A 23,514-nucleotide genomic window follows, 5' to 3' on the forward strand; every position below is an offset into this window, starting at 1 on the left:
TTGGCTTGAGTTGTTGGGTTTCTTATTCTGCATGTAAGCTTTTCCACATTCAGTCTTAATTAATGAGTGTGTGTGGGTAGAATTAAAATATGAACAGTCGAACATATAAAATATAATTGACAATCACCAACCCAGACTCAGGTAGATAAATGGGAAGAGCCCCTATACTGATTTGACACTCAGCTTTATAGGGATGCCATAGAATGTATTTACACTATTCATAGGGAAGATTATGGCTGCAGCTTTGTGATTAAACTCTGAGAATTGACAAGAGCATGGATTTTTGTTGTTGTTTTTGATGCAAAGTTTTTGAAAAGGGTGTAGCTTATTCTCAGAATTCGGAAATCTACTTGGGTACATTCTGAAAGGTTGTATGGCACCTCCTTATTGCAGATTGCAAGCGTTGAGGATGCTGAAGCTGATGATGTAGTGGCCTCATTGACAGAACAAGCAGTACAAAAGGGCATGCAGGTTATTATTGCATCACCAGATAAAGATTTCAAGCAGTTACTGTGTGAAGATGTACAGATTGTAGCTCCACTGGCCGACCTTGGACGGTGGTCCTTTTACACTCATAAACAATACATTGCTCAACACGGTTGTGATCCAGACATTGAACTCAGTCTACGTAAGCCTTTTTGTGACTTTTTTACCTCCCAAGCACAGACGCATTTGGTTAATGCAATGATGAATGGCCTAAATGCTTGTGTGGTTGCTCACTGTGAGCAGGACTGTAGCAAAATGTACTTACGTGTGGCAACTTTTGTCAATGTTGATATGGCAACCTGTTACGTATAGATTGAATAGATTTAATTATGATAGTGAAGACCTTTGGCAATTTGCAGATCTGTTGCATTCCTCGGAGTTAATAGAATGACCCTGCTTTAAGTGGAATATTTATCAAATAATTTCTGTAATGATTTTTGTATAATTCTGCATTTTTAATCAGGTTTCTGTATCAAGTGGCTTTATTTCTCATGCATTGTTAGGGAGCACTTAGTCAATGCTTGGGCTAGGTGAGGCACCATCGACGGGACAAGCTTCTCTTCCATTGATCATGTCCGTAGACAAATCCTCTTCCCCCACATCAATCCACGCTCATTTTTGTATGGATGGCTACCACCCTGTTTAAACGTGACCTTAGTCCTTCTAAATCTAGCTTGGATATCATATGACATTCACGGTAATCGTAGTCAACCGATGCATATGGATACATAGAAAAAAGGAGGGCTTGGTCTTTTGTATGTCCATAGTCCTATGCTAGAATCAAAGTTTGGAAACTCTTTGCAACAAGGAATTAAAAACATCAAACTTGAAGGTCTCTGCTTGGCTACTCAGAAGAAGGGCAAATGAGAAATAAATGTCACTTCAGGAAATCAAACGCTAGTGCCACATTGCACCCCTTCCTTGTAACCTCTCCGTGCCTTGTGACCTTAATTGGCTATAATTGCCCATAGCTAGCGAATTTCGTCCCTAGTTTTACTCCTTTAGCACCACCCCCCATGCTAATTTCTTGGCTCCATGTGAATCTAGGAAATATGTCAAGTTTTTGACTGCATGTATTCGAATCCAAGGAAAAGAGAGAGCTTATGTTGATAATTACAATCAAGATATAATGAAACATTCATGACTTGCCCAACTACGATGTTAAACGTTGCATGTATCCAGCATTTGCTTCTATCGAAACCTATCCACAACACGTTGCCAAACTTAACTATCAAAGTATCGAATTATGTTGTAATGTATGTCCAAAACTAAGTGCTTTTCAAAACAAAGTTGATAGTTCATAGGAAACAAAATTTTGGCAAAATGAATAACTAGATTTGTCTCAATACAGATATAACACAGAGAACTGTCTGTTACTGAATCAATAAAATATATGTCTTGCTTCACAGGCCTTTTGAAGTAAGCAAACTCTTACCAGATATTTTGAATTCATTAGCTTGCACACAAGAATTCATTTGTTTTGCCTCACCAGATAAGTCACTACCCAATCTTCAAACAGGATATGTTATTTCTGTGTATATACTGGTTTTATGTGGCACCTGGTATGAAGTTTTATGGCAGTTATGCAATTGCATGAAACATATAATATTCACGTAACAAACTGGTTGGACGGACCAATACTGTACATATGAACCAAGCACAGATTATGAGGTAACTATTTGCACAGTGTAACATCAAACCAAGCGATGACAACGCTCTTTCTAAAAATTCTTTTGTGTAATGGCATACATGTTCAGGCAGCTTATGCATATAAACTCACGCATCTTAATTCGTGATTAATTCACGCAGAGTCCATTTTTTAGTATCAAGTACTGCAAAGCTGAATATCTCTTTTGCCTTTTTCTGGGCAGGTTGTATGCTGGGTGACAAAGCAGATTGTGTTCCTGGGCTTGCAGAGCTTGCCCCTGGATTTGGAAGGAACACGGCCCTTAAACTCATGAAAAAGCATGGTTCCCTGGAAAACTTATTGAGTGCTGCAGCGACAAGAACAGTTGGTAAACCCTATATTCAAAATGCTCTTACTGAACATGCATCATTTCTTTGGAGGAACCTTGAACTACTGCGTCTGCGAAGGTTAGTATTGAGCTGGAATTCAAAAAATATTTTTGTTGCATGTTTGAGGTGCTGTAATAGGTAGCTGCCAGGACTTGAAAGTCTTTATGATTTGCTCTCTTTTGTTTTTAATGCTAGGCTTTTTTTTTCCCCCAAAGAAGAGAAACTTTCTTTTAATGCTTGAACAAGGTGAAAATTTCACTAGGCATGCCAAAGGAGATGTGACAACCTCACTCTTAGACTATGACAACTCTTAAATCTCCTCTCAGGTTATCCTTCTATCATAGCATTCATTTAAGGCCCTTGCACAATCCCCATAATAAGAGAACCCAAAACAAACACTATGGCTTTGCCGTTGGCATGCCCAAAACACCTTTTAGAACAGCTTCGGAAAGGAGCTAATAATGGAAGTACCAAGAGAAACTGGCTGTTAGAAAGAAACCAGCCTGTTTTTGGAGCATCGCCTAGGAAATATCCGGAACAAGGGCTAATAGCTCGGGTGGGGGTCTATACATCCAGCGAATGCCTCGCTTGGGAAAAGTGTAGAAAATTCCTACAAGCCAAACCTAGCAGAAACGCTCCCATCTTTCAACGGTCGCTCTCGATCTTGGAGTCCCGAACTCCCATATGGCACGAAACATATAAATAATGTCTTGGCAAATGGCGATGAGAGTGGCTGACGGAGAGACCTGTTGGCTTTCCACTTAGATGTTCCAGGCGGTGATGCTGGCTACTGTCTTCCAAACACTATCCTTCGGCGGCTGTAGTGGACGCCACCAAGAGAGGCGAACCGCATCATTTGAGAACCTGCATCCCATGAATCCCAATAAGCTGGGAAAGAAAGATCAATAGAGAAGGCATGGCCCCTTGCCGTCAGCCATGTGACCAACCCCCTCGTGCAATCCCTCTACATCCTTTGCGTACTGGCAACAATCTAGAGAGAACACATCGAGATCCAGTGCATGTTGGAGATATCAGAGCCAAAGAGTGTGTTGGTGTGTAGTACTAGGTGATCTAGTACTAGTCTATGTGTGTGTCATGTGTGAGTGCCATGTGTCATCATGGGACTCATCCCATATGCACTAGGTGCTAGTGTGTGAGTGAGTAGCCTATATACTGCTTGTACTTCACTTGTCGTGTGACACTTGATGAATGAATGAAAGCCTTTTGTCATGTCTTCATTTGAGCATCATTTCCTCACTCCCTAGCCTATCTCTGTCTCTTCCTCACACCATGTTTCTAACATGGTATCAGAGCAGGTCAGTCCTACCCTAGCCCACCCTGCCACGTCATCATCTTCTCCAACAAACCCTAAACCCTAACTCTGCTCAACCGCCTCTCCTATGCAGTCTGCTCATTTCCGCCTCTAGCTGCCTCCTTTCCTCAACCGTTTGGTTCCATTTCTGCCTGTCCACAGCTTGCCTGCATAGCCAGCCGCCTTAATTCCCTGCTGCCTTGACACGATTCTAGTGCTCTTGTATGACTTGACCTGCAAATAGACTCCAAAAACCAATCATAGAACCCTAAAGGAATTGGCAGGCTTGCTCACCACCCAACCATGGCATCCTAGACTGAGATTCCCCCTCTGAGCCACAGGCTAAGCTTCTGGCAACTGGCACATCTCCCAACCATGATCCCAACCAGCCTGGTGTCCCATACCACCAGGTGGTGCCCTCAAGGAGCCTTGGATCGACCTGCTGGGTCTTGGGCTAATCTAGAGAGCAGGTGTGCATCCACACATAATCCAGGATCCAGACCAACAGGGGAGAACTGACTCGCTTTGCCCTGCTCCACTGAAACTGAGCCCCGTGGGCCCCTTATATAGGCTTGGGTCCCGGGCGGCTATAATTAACGAAAACCCTAACTTGTGCCATTTGCCCTTGTAACCCAACCTGAGAATCACCTACCTAGCCCCTAGCCTCCCTAGGCTACCTGAGCTAGTCTTGTGTGCCTAGGGCACACGTCAGACACAATCCGTGCACATGACATACTTTCCCTCCTCTAAGAACTCACTCCTGAGTTCGCTAAAAACCCCAGGAATGTCCTTTGGAGGTTCGGTAATGTCTCCCATGTTGCATCCTCCTCAACACAATCCTTCCACTTGATCCAAAATTCTGTGATAGTTCGATTACGAATCTGTCTTTCATGAAATTCAAGAATACTCTCAGGTTCGTGTGGAATAAAAGTCAAATCTGTAACTTCTATTATTTCTTGAGGAGAAACAAGTCGATCATCTACACCCAGTAACTCTTTCAGTCTACTGACATGAAACACTGGATCTACTTTAACGTCAGGAGGCAATTCGAGTTTATATGCAACTGGTCCAATTCTTTTAATAATCTTGAATGGACCACAGTATCTGGGGAATAACCTCAGAACCAAACGAGTACTTAGGCTCTTGGATTCCTTGGGAATACGCAAATATGCCATTGTTCCTTCAGAGAACTCTCTGGGTGAACGATGTCTATTAGCATAAAATCTGTCCAGATCTTGGGCACTTCTAATAGACTCCTTGGCAAACTGCAACATTTCTTGCGTGTCTTGCAAGAATGTCTTCGCAGCATCATTTGATTTCCCTTGAACCCAACCATAACTGGTGACTTAGGTTGAAGCCCGTACATAAGCATAAAAGGATTGTAACCAGTACTCGAATGCTTTGCACTGTTATAAGCAAATTCTATCATGGGGAGATAATCTTCCCATGAAGACTGTCTCTTAGAAACATATGCCCGAAGCATATCTTCAACCAATTGGTTGACCTTTTCTGTATTGCCATCAGATTGTGCATGATCTGAGGAACTCATACTTGGAGTAGTTTCCAACTTCTCAAAAACAAGTGTCTAGAAGTTACTTGCAAACTTCGAGTCCATGTCGCTGACTATGTCAGAAGGCAAACCATATAGCTTAAACAAGTGGTCCACAAACTCGTGAGCCAACTGAACAGCTGACCTGGTTGATCTAGTAGGTAAGAATCTAGCCATTTTTGTCAGACGATCCACTATGACCCAAATGGAGTGATGACCCTTGCGCGTTCTAGGCAAACCGGTAATAAAATCCATGGAAATACTTTCCCATTTATTGCCCGGGATTTGCAATGGTTGTGATAAACCCGTGCTTACAAGGCGTTCTGCCTTAGTAATCTGACAGACGCGACAACCTACCACATAGTTTTCAATAAATGAACGCATCTTAGGCCAATAAAAGGTATGCTTCACAAGAGATAGAGTCCTATGTACTCCAGGATGTCCTGTACTAGGTGCATCATGACACTCCCGAAGAATCTTGGATCGAAGATCCAACACATTGGGTACACAAATTTTATCATTACGGAACAGCAAGCCATTCCGAATCATCCAATGACCTTCGACCGCGTGTATAGTAGGTGGCATCATCCTTGAGTCTTGGTCAATCATTGAGCTCCCATCCTGGACCTTTTGCCAATACTAACTGAAATGACTATTAGTCGTTCAAAGCCCTCTCAAGGATTGAAATAGGTCAGAGGAAATCTCGGTAAACGATAAACTATTTACCATCTTAATTCAACTTAAGGCATCTGCGACACTATTCAAAGAACCTTTCCTATACCGAATCTCAAAATTAAAATCCTGCATCAACTTAGCCCATCTAGCCTTGCTACCCCTCAAATCATCCCCTTCGCACACATATCGTATTGACTGATGATCAGTCAACACGATAAATCTGGAACCATACAGATAATGTCTCCAAACTTTGAGAGCATAGACCACTGCATAAAGTTCCTTCTCCATGGTAGGCCAACGATATTGAGTGTCATCTAGCTTTTTACTCTCAAAAGCTACAGGTCGGCCCTCTTGGAATAATGCTGCCCCAATCGCATAATCACTCGCATTAGCCTCCAAGACATAAGGCCGGGTAGGATCGGGCAATGCATGATACAATTTTTCAAAACATCTTGATTTACTCGGGCGTATATACCCCAACTTCAAATACTCGTGAAGTTGTTGAGCTAACTCATCCTTCTCAAACTGACTCATCTTATAAGGAGGTATACTTAGAGGTTGAGCGCGTGGGACCAAACCTATGCGATGGTCAATTGCCCTCTCTGGAGGTAAACCTGTCGGCAGTTGTTCGGGAAATACATCTTTGAATTCAGCTAATAACTTCTTTAGTTCCATACGTTCTAGCACACTTAATTCATTTGAAGAAGAAACAGATGCAACAAATGAAGAAACTGGAATCAAAACACACTGAAACACATCATTAGAAGTAGTTTGTATCATATCATGTACTTGAATTGCATTTACAAGAGGTCCCTCTAAGGGATGAATGTTATCACACTGTATAGTAATCCGGGTGTCCCGGTGCAAAAGAGAAAGAGTATGAGATTTCCATCCAAATTGGACATCATGGGTTTTAAACCATTCGATGCCCAATAACAAGTCTACATGGTCTAAGTGAATAACATAGCACTGCAAAGTGTAATTGTAGGCTTGAATTCGGATTGAAAATCGATCCACCTTGCGATCCCAAAACTGCTTCCCAACTGGAAGCTGTACCTCGTAGGTATGATCACTAGGTGTCGTGGTCAGGCGAAGGGTCTGCACAAGTTTGTGATTCACAAAATTGTGAGAACTCCCTTGATCAAATAAACGTGAATCCTTGTACCTTGGATCTCATCATAAGCTCGATAGAGATCGTGAGGTCCAAATATTGAATTATTGAAATAACAATCACAAGAATGAGGGCGAGAGAGAACATTAACGTAAATACCTGCCAAAACAGTGTGAGCTGTCTTTGACTTGCCAGGTGGTCCTTTGGGCTTCGGTAAAGGTCCTCGCGAGGCTCCTGACTTCTTCAGGCAATCATTCCGTGTGTGGCCACACTCCTCGCAAATAAAGCATCGTCCTTCTTTTTTCAACTTCAAAGTACGGAGAAACCGTGCTTTACCAGTCAAAGCCAAATTAGGTTTCTTATTGGAGGGATGGTCTAAAGACTTGCCCTCCGTGGTGCCAAATGACGATTGGAAAAGCTTCTGCTTGTTCTTTCCATTGGTATTTGCGGTGGTAGTACCCTTGGTACTGGCCATGGTATCAGTCATGTTGGGGTAAAGGCATTGGCCACCCTTGTAATAGTATTTTTCTAGTACTACTAAGTACACTAAGTACACATTGTACTTAGGTACTTAGTGGCCCTAGTCTTATCTATATATATACTAGTGTGTGTACTTGGGGAGGTACCACTCATTCCTTTATCCCCACCCACTGGTGTGTGACTACTGTGAGTGTGTCTCTCTACTCCCTACTCTATCTCTCCCTCACACTCTCCGTCAACTGGTATCAGAGCCAACGGGCTCTCTCCCTCCGCTTTCCACTCCCATCTCTCCCTAGTCTACCCCTACCGTACGGACAAGTCCGTACGGCCGTACATCGTCCGTACAGCCGTACGGACGGATCGCCATAGCCAGCCTTTCCGCTTTGGTCGTGAGGAGCTGGATTAAGGGATACGGTTGCGGCGTTCGGGCGTGGCAAAAACACGGGTGGAAGCTGCTGCGCCGAAGGAGCAGGAAGTGCCTTGCCTCAACAGTTCGAGGAGCAGCCTCAACAGTTCAAGCAGCAGCGCTAGCAGCAGCCAAAGCTGCTGCATTCGACGCCAGCAACGCCAGGCGCCACTAACGTCGCCAAGCATAGGCGACGCCAGCCAGCGCACCACACAGGTGATGCCCGCATATTAGCGGCACCTGGTCACCCAACAGCAGGCGAAGCCAATCAGACCGCCAGCGTCGCTCACAGGCGACGCCAGCAGCAGCGGCTTCCTCGCCCTCTTCGCTTGCAGAAGCGGCGACACGCAGTCTCTAAGCTTCGACATCGACATCCCTCTTTTCTTCATTTTTTTTTGGTACACTTTGTCCTTCTTTTCGCACCCGTGTACTTGCAGATACAGGTGCAGTCCATTTCGAGCTCATTGTGAGCACAGTTGGTCATTTGCAAGTGCAGTACGCGTTTATGCCTACTGTGTGAGGAAATCCTCAACATTTGTTTGCAGAATCAAGGGGCTTTTGTAGCCAGTGCCAAGAATTGGCCTGTACACGCATGCATTGTATTTATACTCCCGATTGGAGTTTGAATCTTGCAGATTTCGTATGCATTTGTGACCTACGGGGAGTGGAAAATGCATTGAGTACCACACTGCAGATTTGAGCACTGAATGTGCTAGTATAATTGTGGCTTTTGCAAGGAGGATGCTTATCAGTGCTGGGGGAAGCAACAAAATGCCTAATAGTTGTCAGTGAAACAGTTATGCACTCTAAATTCTGTGTTTTTTTGCCTCCAGTCAAGGGGCTTTTGCCCAATTTCTGTTCTAAACTGTTGTATACAGTTTGAGAAGTGTCTGGAAGCTTGAAATTGACTTTTTTGAACAGTCAAACAGTCAAATACTGATTCTGTACTTTCTGGTACAGTCGGGGACTGTCCTGAGTCAACAGTTTTTGAATGAATTCAGTCACAGTACAGAGGTACAGAGTACAAAGTACACTGCTGTTTTTTTCACTGTGTATGTAGGGCAGATGCTTCTGTAAATTCAGAATCTTGCTGGTTGTAAAATGCTGCATTAAATGATGCAAACAGAGTTGCTGTTCAGAAACTGCAGCAAGCAGTAAACAGTGATAAATCTCTGTTCAAGTGGGAGAAAGACTTTCAGTTGGTTTTATGCCACTGAAACAGTACCAAGTTCATTTTCTGATCGTACTTCCGCTGCGGGGGAATTTTCTTGGAGTAACTAGTGCTTAATTGCACGACTACAGGGAGTCAAACTCTATTTTCTTTACCATGAGTTCCAGCAGCGACGTGTCGTCCTTGTTCCAGATAAAGAAGCTCGAAGGAGCTAAAAACTACGACATATGGAGGACACAGTGCTACAATGTGTTGATGCAGAAGGACCAGTACAAACCTATAAAGGAGAAGGGTGTTAAGCCCTCCAACATTACTGATGAGCAGTGGGAGAAGATGGACGGCTTGGCCAGGTCGACCATTATGCTTACAGTTGTTGATTCACTGGTTGTAGGCATCAGGGATGAACCTACTGCGTGGAAAATGTGGCAACGCCTTGAGGATACTTATGCCAAGAAAAGTGCCACGGGAAAAGCTTACTGGCTGAAAAAGCTTGTTGGTCTTCAAATGAAGGAGGGGACAGCTATGTCCACTCATATTATTGAGTTTAACAGCATATTCAGCCAGGTGATCAACCAGGGGTTGAAGCTCGATGATGAGCTGAAAGCTACACTCATCTTATGTTCTCTACCTGAGTCATGGGACACATTCAGGACTTCTACCAGCAACTCAAATGTCATTCTGTTATTTGCAGATGTGGAGAGTGCTCTTCTACAGGAAGAGATGAACAGAAAGAACAATGCTATTGGGAAGTCAAATGCTTTGAATGCACGCAGCAGGTCCAAAACACGTGGAAAAGACAAAGAAAGAGACAGGAGCAAGTCCCGCTCTAAGAGTGATCTTGTATGCAACTATTGTGGCAAGAAGGGACATATTGAGAAAAAGTGTTTTCAAAAGAAGAATGACCAGAGAGCCAAAGAAGGCAAGGCTCAAGGCAAGTCTAAGGGCAAAGAAAAAGAGGAGCTGAATGTTACTTATGTTAGTGACAGTGACAGTGGACATGAGATATGTTTCACCTCTTCACTGGAGGCTCATACACTTCATGCTGGTGATGGATCAGATATGTTTTCCTGGATTATAGATTCAGGTGCTTCCTTTCATGTGACATCCTACAGAGATCTGTTTGTCAGATATGCAGGAGGGCAGAAGGGAGTTGTCTTTCTTGGTGATAACCATGCATGTTCTATCATTGGTATAGGTGATGTCAGGCTTGTTCTTGAAAATGGCCAGCAGTTAATGCTTAAAGGGGTCAGGCATGTTCCTGAGGTGAAGAAGAACTTGATTTCCACAGGGTTGTTGGATGATGATGGTTATCTTACCACCTTTGGTAATCAGAAATGGAAAATCAGCAAAGGGGCAATGGCTATTGCCAGGGGTCCTAAGGTTGATACTTTGTACTCACTTCATGCTGGACATTGTCCGCATTCTGATGTAAATGCCACCGAGCTGCCAAAGATTTCATTGTGGCATAGCCGGCTTGGCCATATGAGTATTAAGGGAATGGAGCAATTGGCTCATTTTGGTTACTTGCCGAGTCTAAAATATTCAGATTTGCAGAAATGTGAATTTTGTCTCTACGGTCGTCAAGTACAAATACCTCATAAGAGAAGGTCAAATCAGAAATTACAGCTCTTGGAGCTAGTACATACAGATGTGTGTGAGATGCCTACACTCTCTTTAGGAGGTTCAAAGTACATACTGTCATTCATAGATGACGCCACCCGCAAAGTGTGGGTTTACACTCTCAGAAAGAAGAGTGATACGTTCAAGGCTTTCACTAAGTTTGTTGCACTGGTTGAAAATGAGACAGGCAAAAAACTGAAAGCCTTACGATCTGACAATGGTGGAGAGTACTTGTCCAAAGAATTTCAAGAATTCTGTGAGGCAAAGGGTATCCAAAGGGTTTTGTCTGCACCATATGATCCTCCACAGAATGGTACAGCTGAAAAAATGTTCAGAACCATTCAAGAGAAAGTCAGATCCATGTTGTCACATGCTGCATTGCCCCACACATTTTGGGCTGAAGCTGTAAAGACAGCTGTGCACCTTATTAACAGGTCACCAAACAAGAGACTATGTGGTGGTGTGCCTGAACAAGCATGGACGGGCAAGCCTCCGTCTTACAAACACCTACGGGTCTTTGGTTGTGTCGCGTATGTGCATGTACGCAGGGAGGACAGAACTAAACTGGATCCAAAGTCTCTTAAATGCATATTCCTAGGTTATGGTGACAAAGGTGAGATGGGCTACAGGATTTGGGATCCCAAGAACAGAAAACTTATACGCAGCAATGATGTCGTGTTTGATGAAACCATCATGTTCAAGGAACCTGTTGTACAGCAGGAACCTTTAAAAGTAACTATTGATGATGACAGGCATCATGGGCAACACAGACAGGCTGTAAATCAGCCACAACAGCAGCATAATCAGCCATTAAATGATGCTGCAGCAGATCCTAATGGACAGCCAGTTATGGCAGAAAACATCCCAATGGATGAGGCACAGTTAGGTGATCTTCCTGACATGCAAATGCAGCCAGGAATCATGGAACAGCCACCTTATCTGGGTGATGAACAGGCTGGACAGCCAGCTCAAGATGATGGTCTTTGGGTTAGAAGGTCAACCAGACAGACGCGGCAGCCAGAAAGATTTGTTCCAGGCATTGATTATTTGATGCTCACTGATTGTGGAGAGCCTTCATGCTACAGAGAGGCTAGGCAGAGGGCAGACAAGGTTCAATGGGATCTTGCTATGAAGTCTGAAATGGACAGTCTTCACAAGAATGGCACTTGGGAATTGGTATCCTTGCCTACTGGTAAGAAGGTACTGCCATGCAAATGGGTTTATAGACTTAAAGTCACACCTGGTGAAAAGCCAAGGCATAAAGCCAGACTGGTTGCCAAAGGGTTCAAGCAGGAATATGGTGTTGACTTTGAGGAGATATTCTCTCCCGTTGTCAAGATGACAACACTCAGAACTGTATTAGCATTGGTTGCACATGCAGATATGGATTTGGTCCAAATGGATGTCAAAACAGCATTTCTTCATGGTGATTTACATGAGGAAATTTTTATGCAGCAGCCAGAGGGTTTTACAGTGAAGGGCAAAGAGAAGCTTGTATGCAGACTGAAGAAAAGTCTTTATGGTCTAAAGCAGGCACCCAGGGAATGGTATCATAAGTTTGATACATTCATGCGAACCCAGGGTTACAGGAGAAGTGACATTGATCATTGCTTATATACCAAGAAAGCTTCAGATGGCAGTTTACTTATCCTCATTTTGTATGTGGATGACATGTTAATTGCTGGAAAATCTCATAAGGAAATGAATGCCTTAAAAAAGAGATTGCACCAGACCTTTGATATGAAAGATCTTGGTGATGCCAACCATATATTGGGTATGCGCATACTTCGGGATAGGGAAAAGCGGTTGCTGTACTTATCTCAGAAGGAATACATTGGCAAGGTCTTGCAGAGATTTCACATGGAGGGGGGGAAGAGTATTGGTACTCCATTACCTCCTTATGTGAAAATCAGCGCTTTGGACAGCCCTCAGACAGATGCTGAGAGAGCTGAGATGTCAAAGATTCCGTATGCATCAGCTTGTGGCAGTCTCATGTATGCTATGGTTGCAACCAGGCCCGATATTGCGTTTGCAGTGGGAGTGGTTAGCAGATACATGGCTAAACCTGGCAAGAAGCATTGGAATGCAGTGAAAGGTGTCATGAGATACCTAAAGGGTACACAGGACTTGTGTATATGTTTCGGCAGTCAAGATGCAAAAGTGCAGGGTTATACAGACTCTGATTATGCCGGTCACCCTGATACCCGGAAGTCTACTACCGGCTATGTTTTCACTTTCACTGGAGGTGCAGTGTCGTGGGTATCTAGAATGCAGCAATGCGTTGCTTTGTCTACTACAGAAGCTGAATACATTGCAGCCACTGAGGCGTGCAAGGAAGCTATATGGCTATCTCGGCTAGTGGCAGATTTGGGCTACTCTAATGATACTCCATTGTTGCATTGTGACAGTCAGAGTGCCATACAGTTGGCACGAAATCCTGTTTTTCATGCAAAGACGAAGCACATCGACGTGAAGTATCATTTTATCAGGGAGGTGCTTGAGAACAAGCAACTTCAGCTTGTGAAAGTTCACACTGATGACAATCCAGCAGATCTGTTGACAAAAGGATTGGCTGCTGAGCGGTTTGCACACTGCAGACGGCTTATGGGTATTGGATAAGCAGACCAACTGGTCCTGTACATGATGATGTATATTGCTGTTTTTTCTTTTACTCTCTCTTATGGGCACACTGCCTTTAAGTGGGAGGTTGTTGGGGTAAAGGCACTGGCCACCCTTGTAACAGTATTTTTCTAGTACTACTAAGTACACTAAGTACACATTGTACTTAGGTACTTAGTGGCCCTAGTCTTATCTATATATATACTAGTGTGTGTACTTGGGGAGGTACCACTCATTCCTTTATCCCCACCCACTGGTGTGTGACTACTGTGAGTGTGTCTCTCTACTCCCTACTCTATCTCTCCCTCACACTCTCCGTCAAGTCAGAGCCGAATTGGGTTTCTTATTGGAGGGATGGTCTAAAGACTTGCCCTTCGTGGTGCTAGATGAGGATTGGAAAAGCTTCCGCTTGTTCTTTCCACTGGTATGTGCGGTGGTAGTACCTTTGGTACTGGCCATGGTATCATCATAAATGCATGCATAACTCATGGCCTCATGCAAAGTGTTACACTTATTGTTCTTAGTCTGCAGCCTATAGTTATCTGGTAAACCATGGACAAAGAAGCCCAAGAAAGTTGTTGGATCCATCTTCGTAGCCCTGGTTTGCAAATCTCGAAATTTCTGTAGGTAGGTGTCAAAAGAGAGATTCTGCTTGGACATATCAAGGGCTGTAAACTTGCCCGATGATGTCATAATCCTCCTCTTTCTTGAGGAACTCCTTTTTGAAAGCTTCTTCAAAGTCGCTCCAGTTGGTGGGTTTCGGCCGAAACTCCTTCCACCAAAGAAGCGCCTTCCCTGAGAGATATCCGATGGCCAATTGAATTTTCTTTTCGTCTGAGTAGGGATGGAACTGGAACCTGCCACTTGTGTAACCAAGTGTCAACTACTTCCTTCTTTCTATCCTTTTGTTCTGCAGAATAAGGATATGGGGTGATATTTGGGCCTAATACTGAGGCCAAGGCATCCATGTGGGTGAGAGCATTGACTGAACTTTGGATTGCACGCATTTGGTCCGTCAACTGAGAATGAATCGTAGCGAATTGCTCAAACTTTGTCTCCAAAGCAGTCTGAAATTCGGTAAAAGCATCCTTCGTGACCAAAGTATCAAACAATCCTTCATCTTCTCCAGCCTAAAGGTTGACGTCCTGGTCCATCTGTTGATCTTCAGGCTGGGCAGAGTAATTCGATTCAGCCATAAGGCTGAGGAAAAAACGAGCCAAGGGCAAATCCCGAAAAGAGAAAGGGCGGGATCTGAAGGAGGGTCGAAATCTGTGGGTAATTGGGGATTTCAGCAGCAGGTAGGAGTCGAAACCCAGCAAAGAGTCTGCAGCAACACTTGGGAAGATTCGGGAGTGGAGAAGAGCTTCTGGGACCACGAAATCATGAATCTAGAGGAGGGGCTGAACGCTCTTTATAGCTGAATATCCAGGCTTTTCCTAATTCAAGCTTTTGGATTTGAGGGAGAAAGCATAGCTTTTCCCTTACGCTTTCTCTCAGCCAATGTTAGCTAAAGCTGGCACCCAGCTTTGTAAAAGCAATCCAATACCCAAAAGCTAAACGTTTAAAAAGCATAGTGTAAAGCATATCAGCTAAGCAGCGCCCCCAACCAGTCCTGGTCGCCCTTAGACAGATCAGCCTGTAGCACTGAGTGTTTGTCCTGATGATCAGCGCTATTCCTTGCATGTCGTCGATAGTCACTATCTTGGAGCGGATGACCAGCTACGCCAGCCACCCACGAATATCACCTGCTGCCCCCGCTCATGCAAACGAACCGTCATGCAAGTACTAGCGATTAGCCTTGAAATTTCATTCTTACCTTCTCCGCTCGTCCCACGTTTAGCTCTTTGACCCAATTGCATATCCTAGCCGATGCTAGGCTAAAAGTTATTACCTACTAGTCGTGCGTAGCTAACCACGCAACTAGCGGCTGAGTCCCTACAAATTGGAATAATTCATACTCAATTAACCTTCCAGGCAGATCACACGGACAAATTCGAAAGCACGTCTGCCACTTCCCTTTCTTTACGAGCAATTTCCCTATTTGTCCTCTACATACCAGCCTGACATGCGCTAATCACGAAGTATTTGCTCAGTTTTACTTTCATCCCTAATGAAAATTCCAACAATTTGAAGCAGGAAATCTTTCCAAATGGATCAGGGCTGTTCATACCTCGAAGAAGCTTCATCCAAACCTCTTTCCTACAAAAATCGCTCCACAGGAGTGGCTCTGATACCAACTGACACAACTCTAGTGCTCTTGTATGACTTGACTTGCAAACAGACTCTAGAAACCAATCATAGAACCCTAAAGGAATCTGCAAGTTTGCTCACCACCCAACCATGGTATCTTAGACTGGGATGCCCCCTCTGAGCCACAGGCTAAGCTGCTGGCAATTGGCACATCTCCCAACCATGATCCCAACCAGCTTGGTGTCCCTGAAGGAGCGTTGGATCGATCTGCTGGGCCTTGGGCTAATCTAGAGAACAGGTGTGCATCCACACACAATCCTGGATCAAGACCAACAGGGGAGAGCTGACTCACTCTGTCGAGTTCTACTGAAATTGAGCCCCTTGGGCCCCTTATATAGACTTGGGCCCCAGACGGCTATAAATAGCTGAAACCCTAACTTGTGCCATTTGCCTTTGCAACCCAACTTGAGAATCACCTGCCTAGCCCCTAGCCTCCCCAGGCCACCTGAGCTATTCCTGTGTGCCTAGGGCACACATCAGACACAATCTGTGCACATGGCATGCCTTCATCCAGGAGCTATCACCGAGTATTCTAGGTGCTCTAGACAGCCTGTTAGCTGGCTAGTCGGCACAGTCTTTCAAGGCTCGCATGCACGTGTGGAGCTCTCCATCGCCGAACTCAAGGTCTATGTGCTGCTGCTGCATATCCGCCTTCAACAGAGTCATTTCCGAGCTGTTTTGAGGCTTCCAGCACTTCTATATTAGCCATTTTTCACTGTGGTGATCTGCTGTAGCATTTCGGTGTGCTTTGGACGGCTGCCTTATACATTTTAAGGCCTAGCTTTGCATTTGGAACACGTACATACCTGCTGCAGCACTTCAAACAGTGCTACTTCATTTTGGACTGTCCTATGGAGCTGCCTTGTTCATTTCAGACCTACTATAGCATTTCGAGCAGTTATCTCGACCACAAGGGCTCCTTTCGTGGTTCAGTTCTACATTTCGGAGCATATTCTTACTGTGTTTTGATTAGGGTTCGTATTTGGAGCACCGCCTGCCACCTATCTTTGCCCTTTTTGCACACGTGGAGGCTGCTCTTGCGTTTTGGATAGTTGCACTTGCTCTTTGCAGTATTGCGATGGAGGGGGGATCGGTTTACTCTTTGCGTGTTGGGTCTCACACTCTTTGCTCTGAAGGGGGGTGCTGGAGATATCATAGCCAAAGAGTGTGTTGGTGTGCATACTATGTGATCTAGTAGTAGTCTATGTGTGAGTCGTGTGAGTGCCATGTGTCATCATGGGACTTACCCCATATGCACTAGGTGCTAGTGTGTGAGTGAGCATTGAGTAGCCTATATAAGGCTTGTATTTCACTTGTCTTGTGACACTTGATGAATGAATGAAAGCCTTTTGTCATGTCTTCATTTGAGCATCATTTTCTCATTCCCTAGCCTATCTCTGTCTCTCCCTCACACCATGTTTCTAACAGTGCGCTGTTGGGCAGCCTCGGAGACAGTGTGAAGATCGTCTCGAGATCTTTGTATGCACAGCAAGGCATCTGCCGTCCACATGCATCTGCTCTAGCCAAGGCCCCATGCGCTACCATCCATAAAAAATAATAAATCTTCCATGGCTTGAGATTGAACCACAGATGAGGCAAAAAACGTAAGATGACCTCATGGGAAACCTTGTTAGAAATCGACCAACAGAGGGTACGCACAGCGGAAGACTGATAGGATAGCCCAGGAGCTCACACACTGTGTGTGGGGAGTGGAATCACAAACTTCTTTACTTAATGTGCATCACATAGATGTGCAGACTCATCAATAGACAATGATCCAGCTAGATATAGAAGCCACCAAAATAATATATATTTTTGTCCAAAGCTATGGACACAATACAAAAGAGAGATTGATCCAAAGTCCCACCAGAGCGTGGTCCTTTGATCTTCCCACAAGGTACTTGTACTATCTGCGGGATATCCCGTGTGCTCCACCTCGAGCTTATGTGGATCTCTGTCACGGGGACGTGATGGCGAAGTAATTAAACTAACCGCCACTGAATTTGGCCTAGGGGTGCCAAGCTAGGGGCATTAATTAATGTCCAAAGGGTACCTATGATTAAATGTGCAACAAGTGCAACTCCTAGTGCTATTAGCTTGGTCATATTCACTAGGGTCATGTTTTAAAAAGTGACCCACTAGAGGTCCTATTTACTAGGGTCACTGGTTCTATACACTAGGTTCATGACTTAAAAAGTAACCCCCTAGGGGCATTAATTTCCCAGGTCCAATTTGCCATGTGTCCTGAGTGTGTGCATGCTTGGGCTGTATGCTTAACTTGTGGCACCTGTGTGTCCCATCTGGAAGCACCTGGAGCCCTACCCTATCCTACCCTGCTATTCTGGGTCTTCATCCCTACTAGGGAGTCTTTCAGAAGAGAGTGGCAATTTTTGCAGCTCTCCCTTTGCTGGCTGAAGACGTTTTTGAAGATTTCTCCGTGACAGATCTCCCGTTGGTGTTTCCTGCTGCTGGCATGCTCCCTGGGCCTGGGCGTCTCTATTCTAGGCCTTTTGATTCTTTTTTAATCGACATTCTTCATGACAGAATGCTTCCTTTTCACTGTCTGAGGCCATATTCCTGGACGCCTTTCCTGGCTTCTACTTGGTGCTGTGCGCACTGAATTCTGAGGTTGCTATGGGCTGGAATCCTCAGTTTGGTGGACGATTTCATGGCGATTTGATTGCTGATTGCTGGACTTCTTCTCTTGTGACTATTTCTGGTGCTGGAAGGCAGCCAAGGACAGCTCCCTCCTGCGAGTCTGCTATCTGCTGGTCGACCATCTTTTGAGGCTGTTTCGAGCTGAAACAGGCTCCATTTGCTGGCCGAACTCTTGTCTTCTTCTTTTGCTGTGTGCAGCTGCTACTCTTGCTAAGTTTTGGAAGGTTGGATGCCCTGCCATTGGCCCGGAAGAGTATTGGGGCACTGGTTGTGATACTCTCTTCCCGGGGAAGTAGTGGCAAGCCGTGGACTTAGTGATGGCCTTGATTTGTGTGGATACATTGCTTGGTATGATGTTGGGTTATTCCGCTTGTGATATGCTTGGCTACCGAAGGGAACCAAGAGGATAGCGTTGGGAGTTGGTCACTTGCAGCGCCACTGGTTGGCATTGTACTGGGTTGCACCCGTGGGTGAGTTCAGTTCAGGGAGTCCCTTGTAATTGAACTAACCAGTGAATAAATAAATACCAGTGTTGGGGCCAACAGGTGTCACTGTGTATGCTTATTGAATAGGGGCATTCTAGCCTCCCTTGTTTTTGTGATTCAGTGATGCTATGCTGTGGAATTGTGTGCTCTAAGTATTGTGTTTGGGCAATGGCAATGGTTACTGCCCTTTGTCAGTCAAGGGCTGGTTACACTCTCTGTCCTGAATGATCCTCCCCACCTTACTGCCTGTGTATCAGCCTAGGTGGGCAGCACCCTTGCTGAGCTAGGTCTGCAGCTCTCCAGCCTCTGTGTCCTCCTGGATGTAGACTCAGAGGTTGCCGGTCGTTCTTCTGCTCCCTGAAGTGCTGCTGCAAGTGATAAGTTATGAGGGGACAAAGGCCCTCCTTTTATAGGCCCCCAAGGGGCTGCCAAAATACCGACCAGTCAGCCTCATTCTAGCGGACCAGACTGGCTGACCAGTCTGCTGCAGGTCCTGCCCTTAAGGGCTCTCAAAACCGGGCCTAAGGCCCTCTTTTCTATGCAGGGGCCCAGCCCCTTTGCTGGTCTGTTGGACCGACTTGGTTGGCTAGCCCAACTGACCTGGTTGGCTCAGCCCAACCAGCCCCTATAAGAGGGCAAGGGGCCAGCCCCCCTTTGCTCCTTTCTCTTCCCCTTATGTCTTGCTGGTCCTGCCCCTGTTCAGGCCTGTTCCAGCCCTCAGAACCTGCTCTAACAGCTCCGTCTTGTAGGCACCTTACCCCCAAGGATGCCGTGCCATCTTGCTGCTCATCAGTAGCCTCCTGCCAGGTCAGATCCAGGGCATGATGCCCCTGCCACCTTCTCTGCACAAAGCCGCCATCTGATGGAGCCTCTAGAGCTCCGGGTACTTGGCTTTTTTCTCTGCCCCCATGGCAGCCATAGTGCTGCCCATGTGGCCCTCTCTCAAGACCCAGGTCCACCTCCCCCATGCCAATGCCATCACGTCGATGACAATGCTCTAGTAACTCCCTGGTTAGTGGAACATTTCGATGTTGAAATCTTTTCCTGGCTTTTCATCCAGTGGCTCCTGCTCCACCAGGTTCGGTTCTGCTTCCACACACCATCCTTATACACATGTCCATCTCTGGTAGCACCTTTTGAAACCACCACCTTCAGCAACGTTCTCGCCTTGGAACTCCAGCAATTCGGATGCCACAATCTTCCAGTTGTCCCCCTCATAACGAGTGAACAACTTGGAGTCTTCAAGGCACCATGCTCTGAGGGTCTGTTTCAACCCGTCCTTCCTTTGGCAAGGTCCGCAACAAAACAATATCTCCAGATAACCTGGACCATGAACTCTCATTGAGCTCTCAAGCAGGTACTCTTCTGGCTTCAGTACACCTTGTCCATCACCTTCTAGCAATCTGTGCTCGAGATTTGAAGCACCCACACTTCGAAGAAGGCCCATTCCTTCCAATCTCACATTACCTGAGACATATGAAGAGCAGATTCTCTCCACAGCATGCTATAAAGGCACAAATTAAGAACATCAAGTACATACCAGATTGTCGTGCTACCTGTGTGCTTGCCTTGAAAGCAAACCATGCACCTCATCGAGGCACATACCAAAAACCTATGTAATCATGTATTGTCCTTTTCTGAAGTACAACGACCATTTGAACATGAAACCCTAGGGCTCTCCATGGAATTCCACCCTTGTGTTATATCAACAGCCACGCACCTGGAAGATACCAAGCACTCCATGCTGCCCTTTACCTTCACAAAGGTTTTCGACTCCTCGTCGACCCACATCTCAATGTTAAACATCATCAATGTGGTTTCTAGGTCGGCATATCTGACCTCAGTAACACATAAAAATGTCACCAAGAACAGCTCTTCGATTACCACACTAGCTTGGCTTTTGTGTTGCCCTCTTAATTTGAGGCGGACTCCTTGTTTTTCTAATCCGCCTTTGTCTTTCTGCAATCCTTCGCAAAATGGCCTGGCATGTTACAATAGAAGCACTTCTTTTCTGCTTCCTCTTCTGAGAAGTGTCCTTGTCATCAGAGTCATCCTTCTTGGACTTGCCACCATTAGGCTCGCCCTTTCATTTGCGAGCATAATTTTTTGCCAGCAACACCTTGTCATCTTTGTCATTGTTGTAGAGCTTCTCCCTAGCTTCTTCCTGGAGTAGTAAAGAAACCCCTCAAAAGTTAGAGGTTTGGTCCTCTGTCCTGTTGTCACAATTGTAACGAAGCTTTTGAAACTCCGAGGTAGCCTTCTTAGTACCATCAAGGCCAATTGGCATGAGTCCACCTTCTGACCAACTGATGCTAGTCGATCCCTCACCACCTTGACCTTCGTCAAGTGGTCATGTACCGAATCTCCCTCATCCATATCCAAGTTGTAGAGCTGATGCTGAAGAAGCAAGATCCGTGATGTGTTATTTGTCTCGTACTGATCCTTCAGAATGGCCCACGCCTCTACTGACACAGTTGCACACACCCAGCCAGGGAGGAGCAGAGCATGGATCTACTAGTGCAAGCTTTCACCAAGTGGTATGGGACGCCAAGGGTGAGGTATGGCTTGCAGGGCTGGCAGTTCCCGTGAGGCTCTCTAGCCTGTGGCTCGAGGGGGATGCTCGGATTCTGTGGGTTCATGATCCGTGAGCATCATGGTTGGGTGGCGAGTTGCCTGCATAGCACTTTGGTGTTGTAGACCTAGATTTTGATAGGGTTAGATCCTGCGAGGTCATGTCAGATGGTCTAGCATGGTCACAGGGGCCACTATCTCCTCCTCCTGTCTAATATGGCACATCATGGTCTCTATGTCATCACATCTCCATCAAATACAGACCGATGCAGACATGGTCTTGGAAATCGATCAACCGGTAGAGAGGCCCAAACCCGTGTCTCTCTCGAAATACGCAATGGTATCATCCTCGGATCTCATAGTACAAAGGGCAAGTGCAAAGGAAATGCTTCTCTGTCTCCACCTCCTCCAAGGTGCATGCTCTCTAGGTGTACCTGTGGCTCTCCCTGTCTCAATCCTCAGCTGATGGGACGAAACATACATCTATTCGAGGGCGATGCTCAGGGTATGTGAAACTCGCCTGTCCTCCCAAGTACTGGGGTCTTATAATCTCTCCATCCACTGATACTTTGAGGAAATGGTCGCGGTAGAAACGGATTTTGGTGGGGAACTCCTGGTCCCCTTCCCAAGTCCGCGATGTTGGAGCTGGAGTAGGTCCAACCCTATGATACGGTTGGTCTCATCCCGTGGAATCCGGTGATCCAAAGCATCTTAGCTGTACTGAAAGGGGGGGAGACGATCCATTTGGATGCCTTGGCTGTGAAACCATTTGGATATGCGTGTGTACCAGGCCCATGCTAACTCCCCTCTCAGCTAGGCGTATAGACGACTCTAGTGCCAATCTCAATAGTCTCCCTCTAGGTAGTGCCGAGACCCTGTGGAGATAGGTGATTGTCTGAAAGATGGCATCAACCTAGAGTGGTGTCATTCGGAACTCTGATTCGGGACAGAGGGTTTGCTTTGGATGATCCTGGAGCCCATAACCAGCTGCAACCTCTTGAAGCGCTGCCACTCAGTCAGTGATAGATGATCCCCCCAGAAGGGTGCTGCATACATGGCCGTTGGTTTCACAGAGAGAGAGAGAGAGCATCCCAAGATACACCTCAGGGCCAAAAAGGTGTATCTTATATTGCTGATCTCCACTTTGGGGACAGCCTCTTGTAATATATAAAATACATGGATTTCACCCCAAAAAAAGAAAGGGTGTGTGTGTGTGTGTGTGTGAGAGAGAGAGAGAGAGAGAGAGAGAGAGAGAGAGAGAGAGCATTGTGGCCTTGGTGAATTAGCACGTATTTGCACAGTTACCATGTTCTTGTGTGGTGTTCTCCTCTGTGTGTGTGTGTGTGAGAGAGAGAGAGAGAGAGAGAGAGAGAGAGAGAGATTAACGTCCACAGGAGACCTGGCGGGTCTATGGGACAAAAAAACACACACCAAAAACATCAACATCATTTAGAGACTGAGAGTCTTTGGGGGAGTATATCAGCTCAGCCCCAGTTTCTTTAGATGCGTAACTAGCTACTAATTTTATCTTAGAAGAAAAAACGGCTTGAGCAACATCAGTTCAAGACTGAGTCTTTGGGTTTAGATTTGAAATTACGGATCAAGGCTTGTCCATCCCTATATACTGCCCATTTTCCATCTTTGCGTGCATCCTTCACTTTAGTGAGTTCATCCTTTGTTTGAGCTGATTCGGGGTAAGCTCCTCAGATATCCATACCCGCGTGCCTTTCAATTTGTTTGTCTTTCAGAGAATCTTGACTCTACCTGCCCTCTCTGTGAACTCAACTTGTACTTGTGTTCCCTTCTGAGAGATCCAACTGATGTCAGTTTGATCCCATTCTATCTGTGGTATCTCCTTCTTGAGACTCGTGATTTTCTCTTCTACTGTGTATCCCTCCGTAAAATCATCTGCAGGACAGCCCATACTATCCTCTGGCAGCCCCCCTATTGGCAATGTTTTTTTGCTATGGCTTCCTGCTCTTTTACCTCTGTGTGTGTGTGTGTGTGTGTGTGTATATATATATATATAGAGAGAGAGAGAGAGAGAGAGAGCACAAGCATTGTAGCCTTTAACTGTGGCAGGATGGGGTTTTGGAGATTATTGT

The 23,514-nt window shown here is 45.5% G+C and overlaps 1 protein-coding gene across 2 annotated transcripts in view; it reads left to right on the top strand.

The window, feature by feature from the left end:
* The window catches only part of LOC147899149 (5'-3' exonuclease family protein), a 34,995-nt gene that overhangs the window by 10,974 nt on the left and 507 nt on the right, over nucleotides 1–23,514 (top strand). For both annotated transcript variants that reach the window (XM_087378711.1, XM_087378712.1), the window contains exons 3-4: nucleotides 394–628; nucleotides 2,358–2,580. In XM_087378711.1, coding sequence (XP_087234837.1) covers nucleotides 394–628; nucleotides 2,358–2,580 — 458 coding nt within the window. The remainder of the gene's footprint in view (nucleotides 1–393; nucleotides 629–2,357; nucleotides 2,581–23,514) is intronic.

Source organism: Dipteris shenzhenensis, chromosome 8 (assembly GCF_047967505.1).
Source record: "Dipteris shenzhenensis isolate YYH24624 ecotype China chromosome 8, Dip_SZ_1.0, whole genome shotgun sequence".
Lineage (NCBI taxonomy): Eukaryota > Viridiplantae > Streptophyta > Polypodiopsida > Gleicheniales > Dipteridaceae > Dipteris > Dipteris shenzhenensis.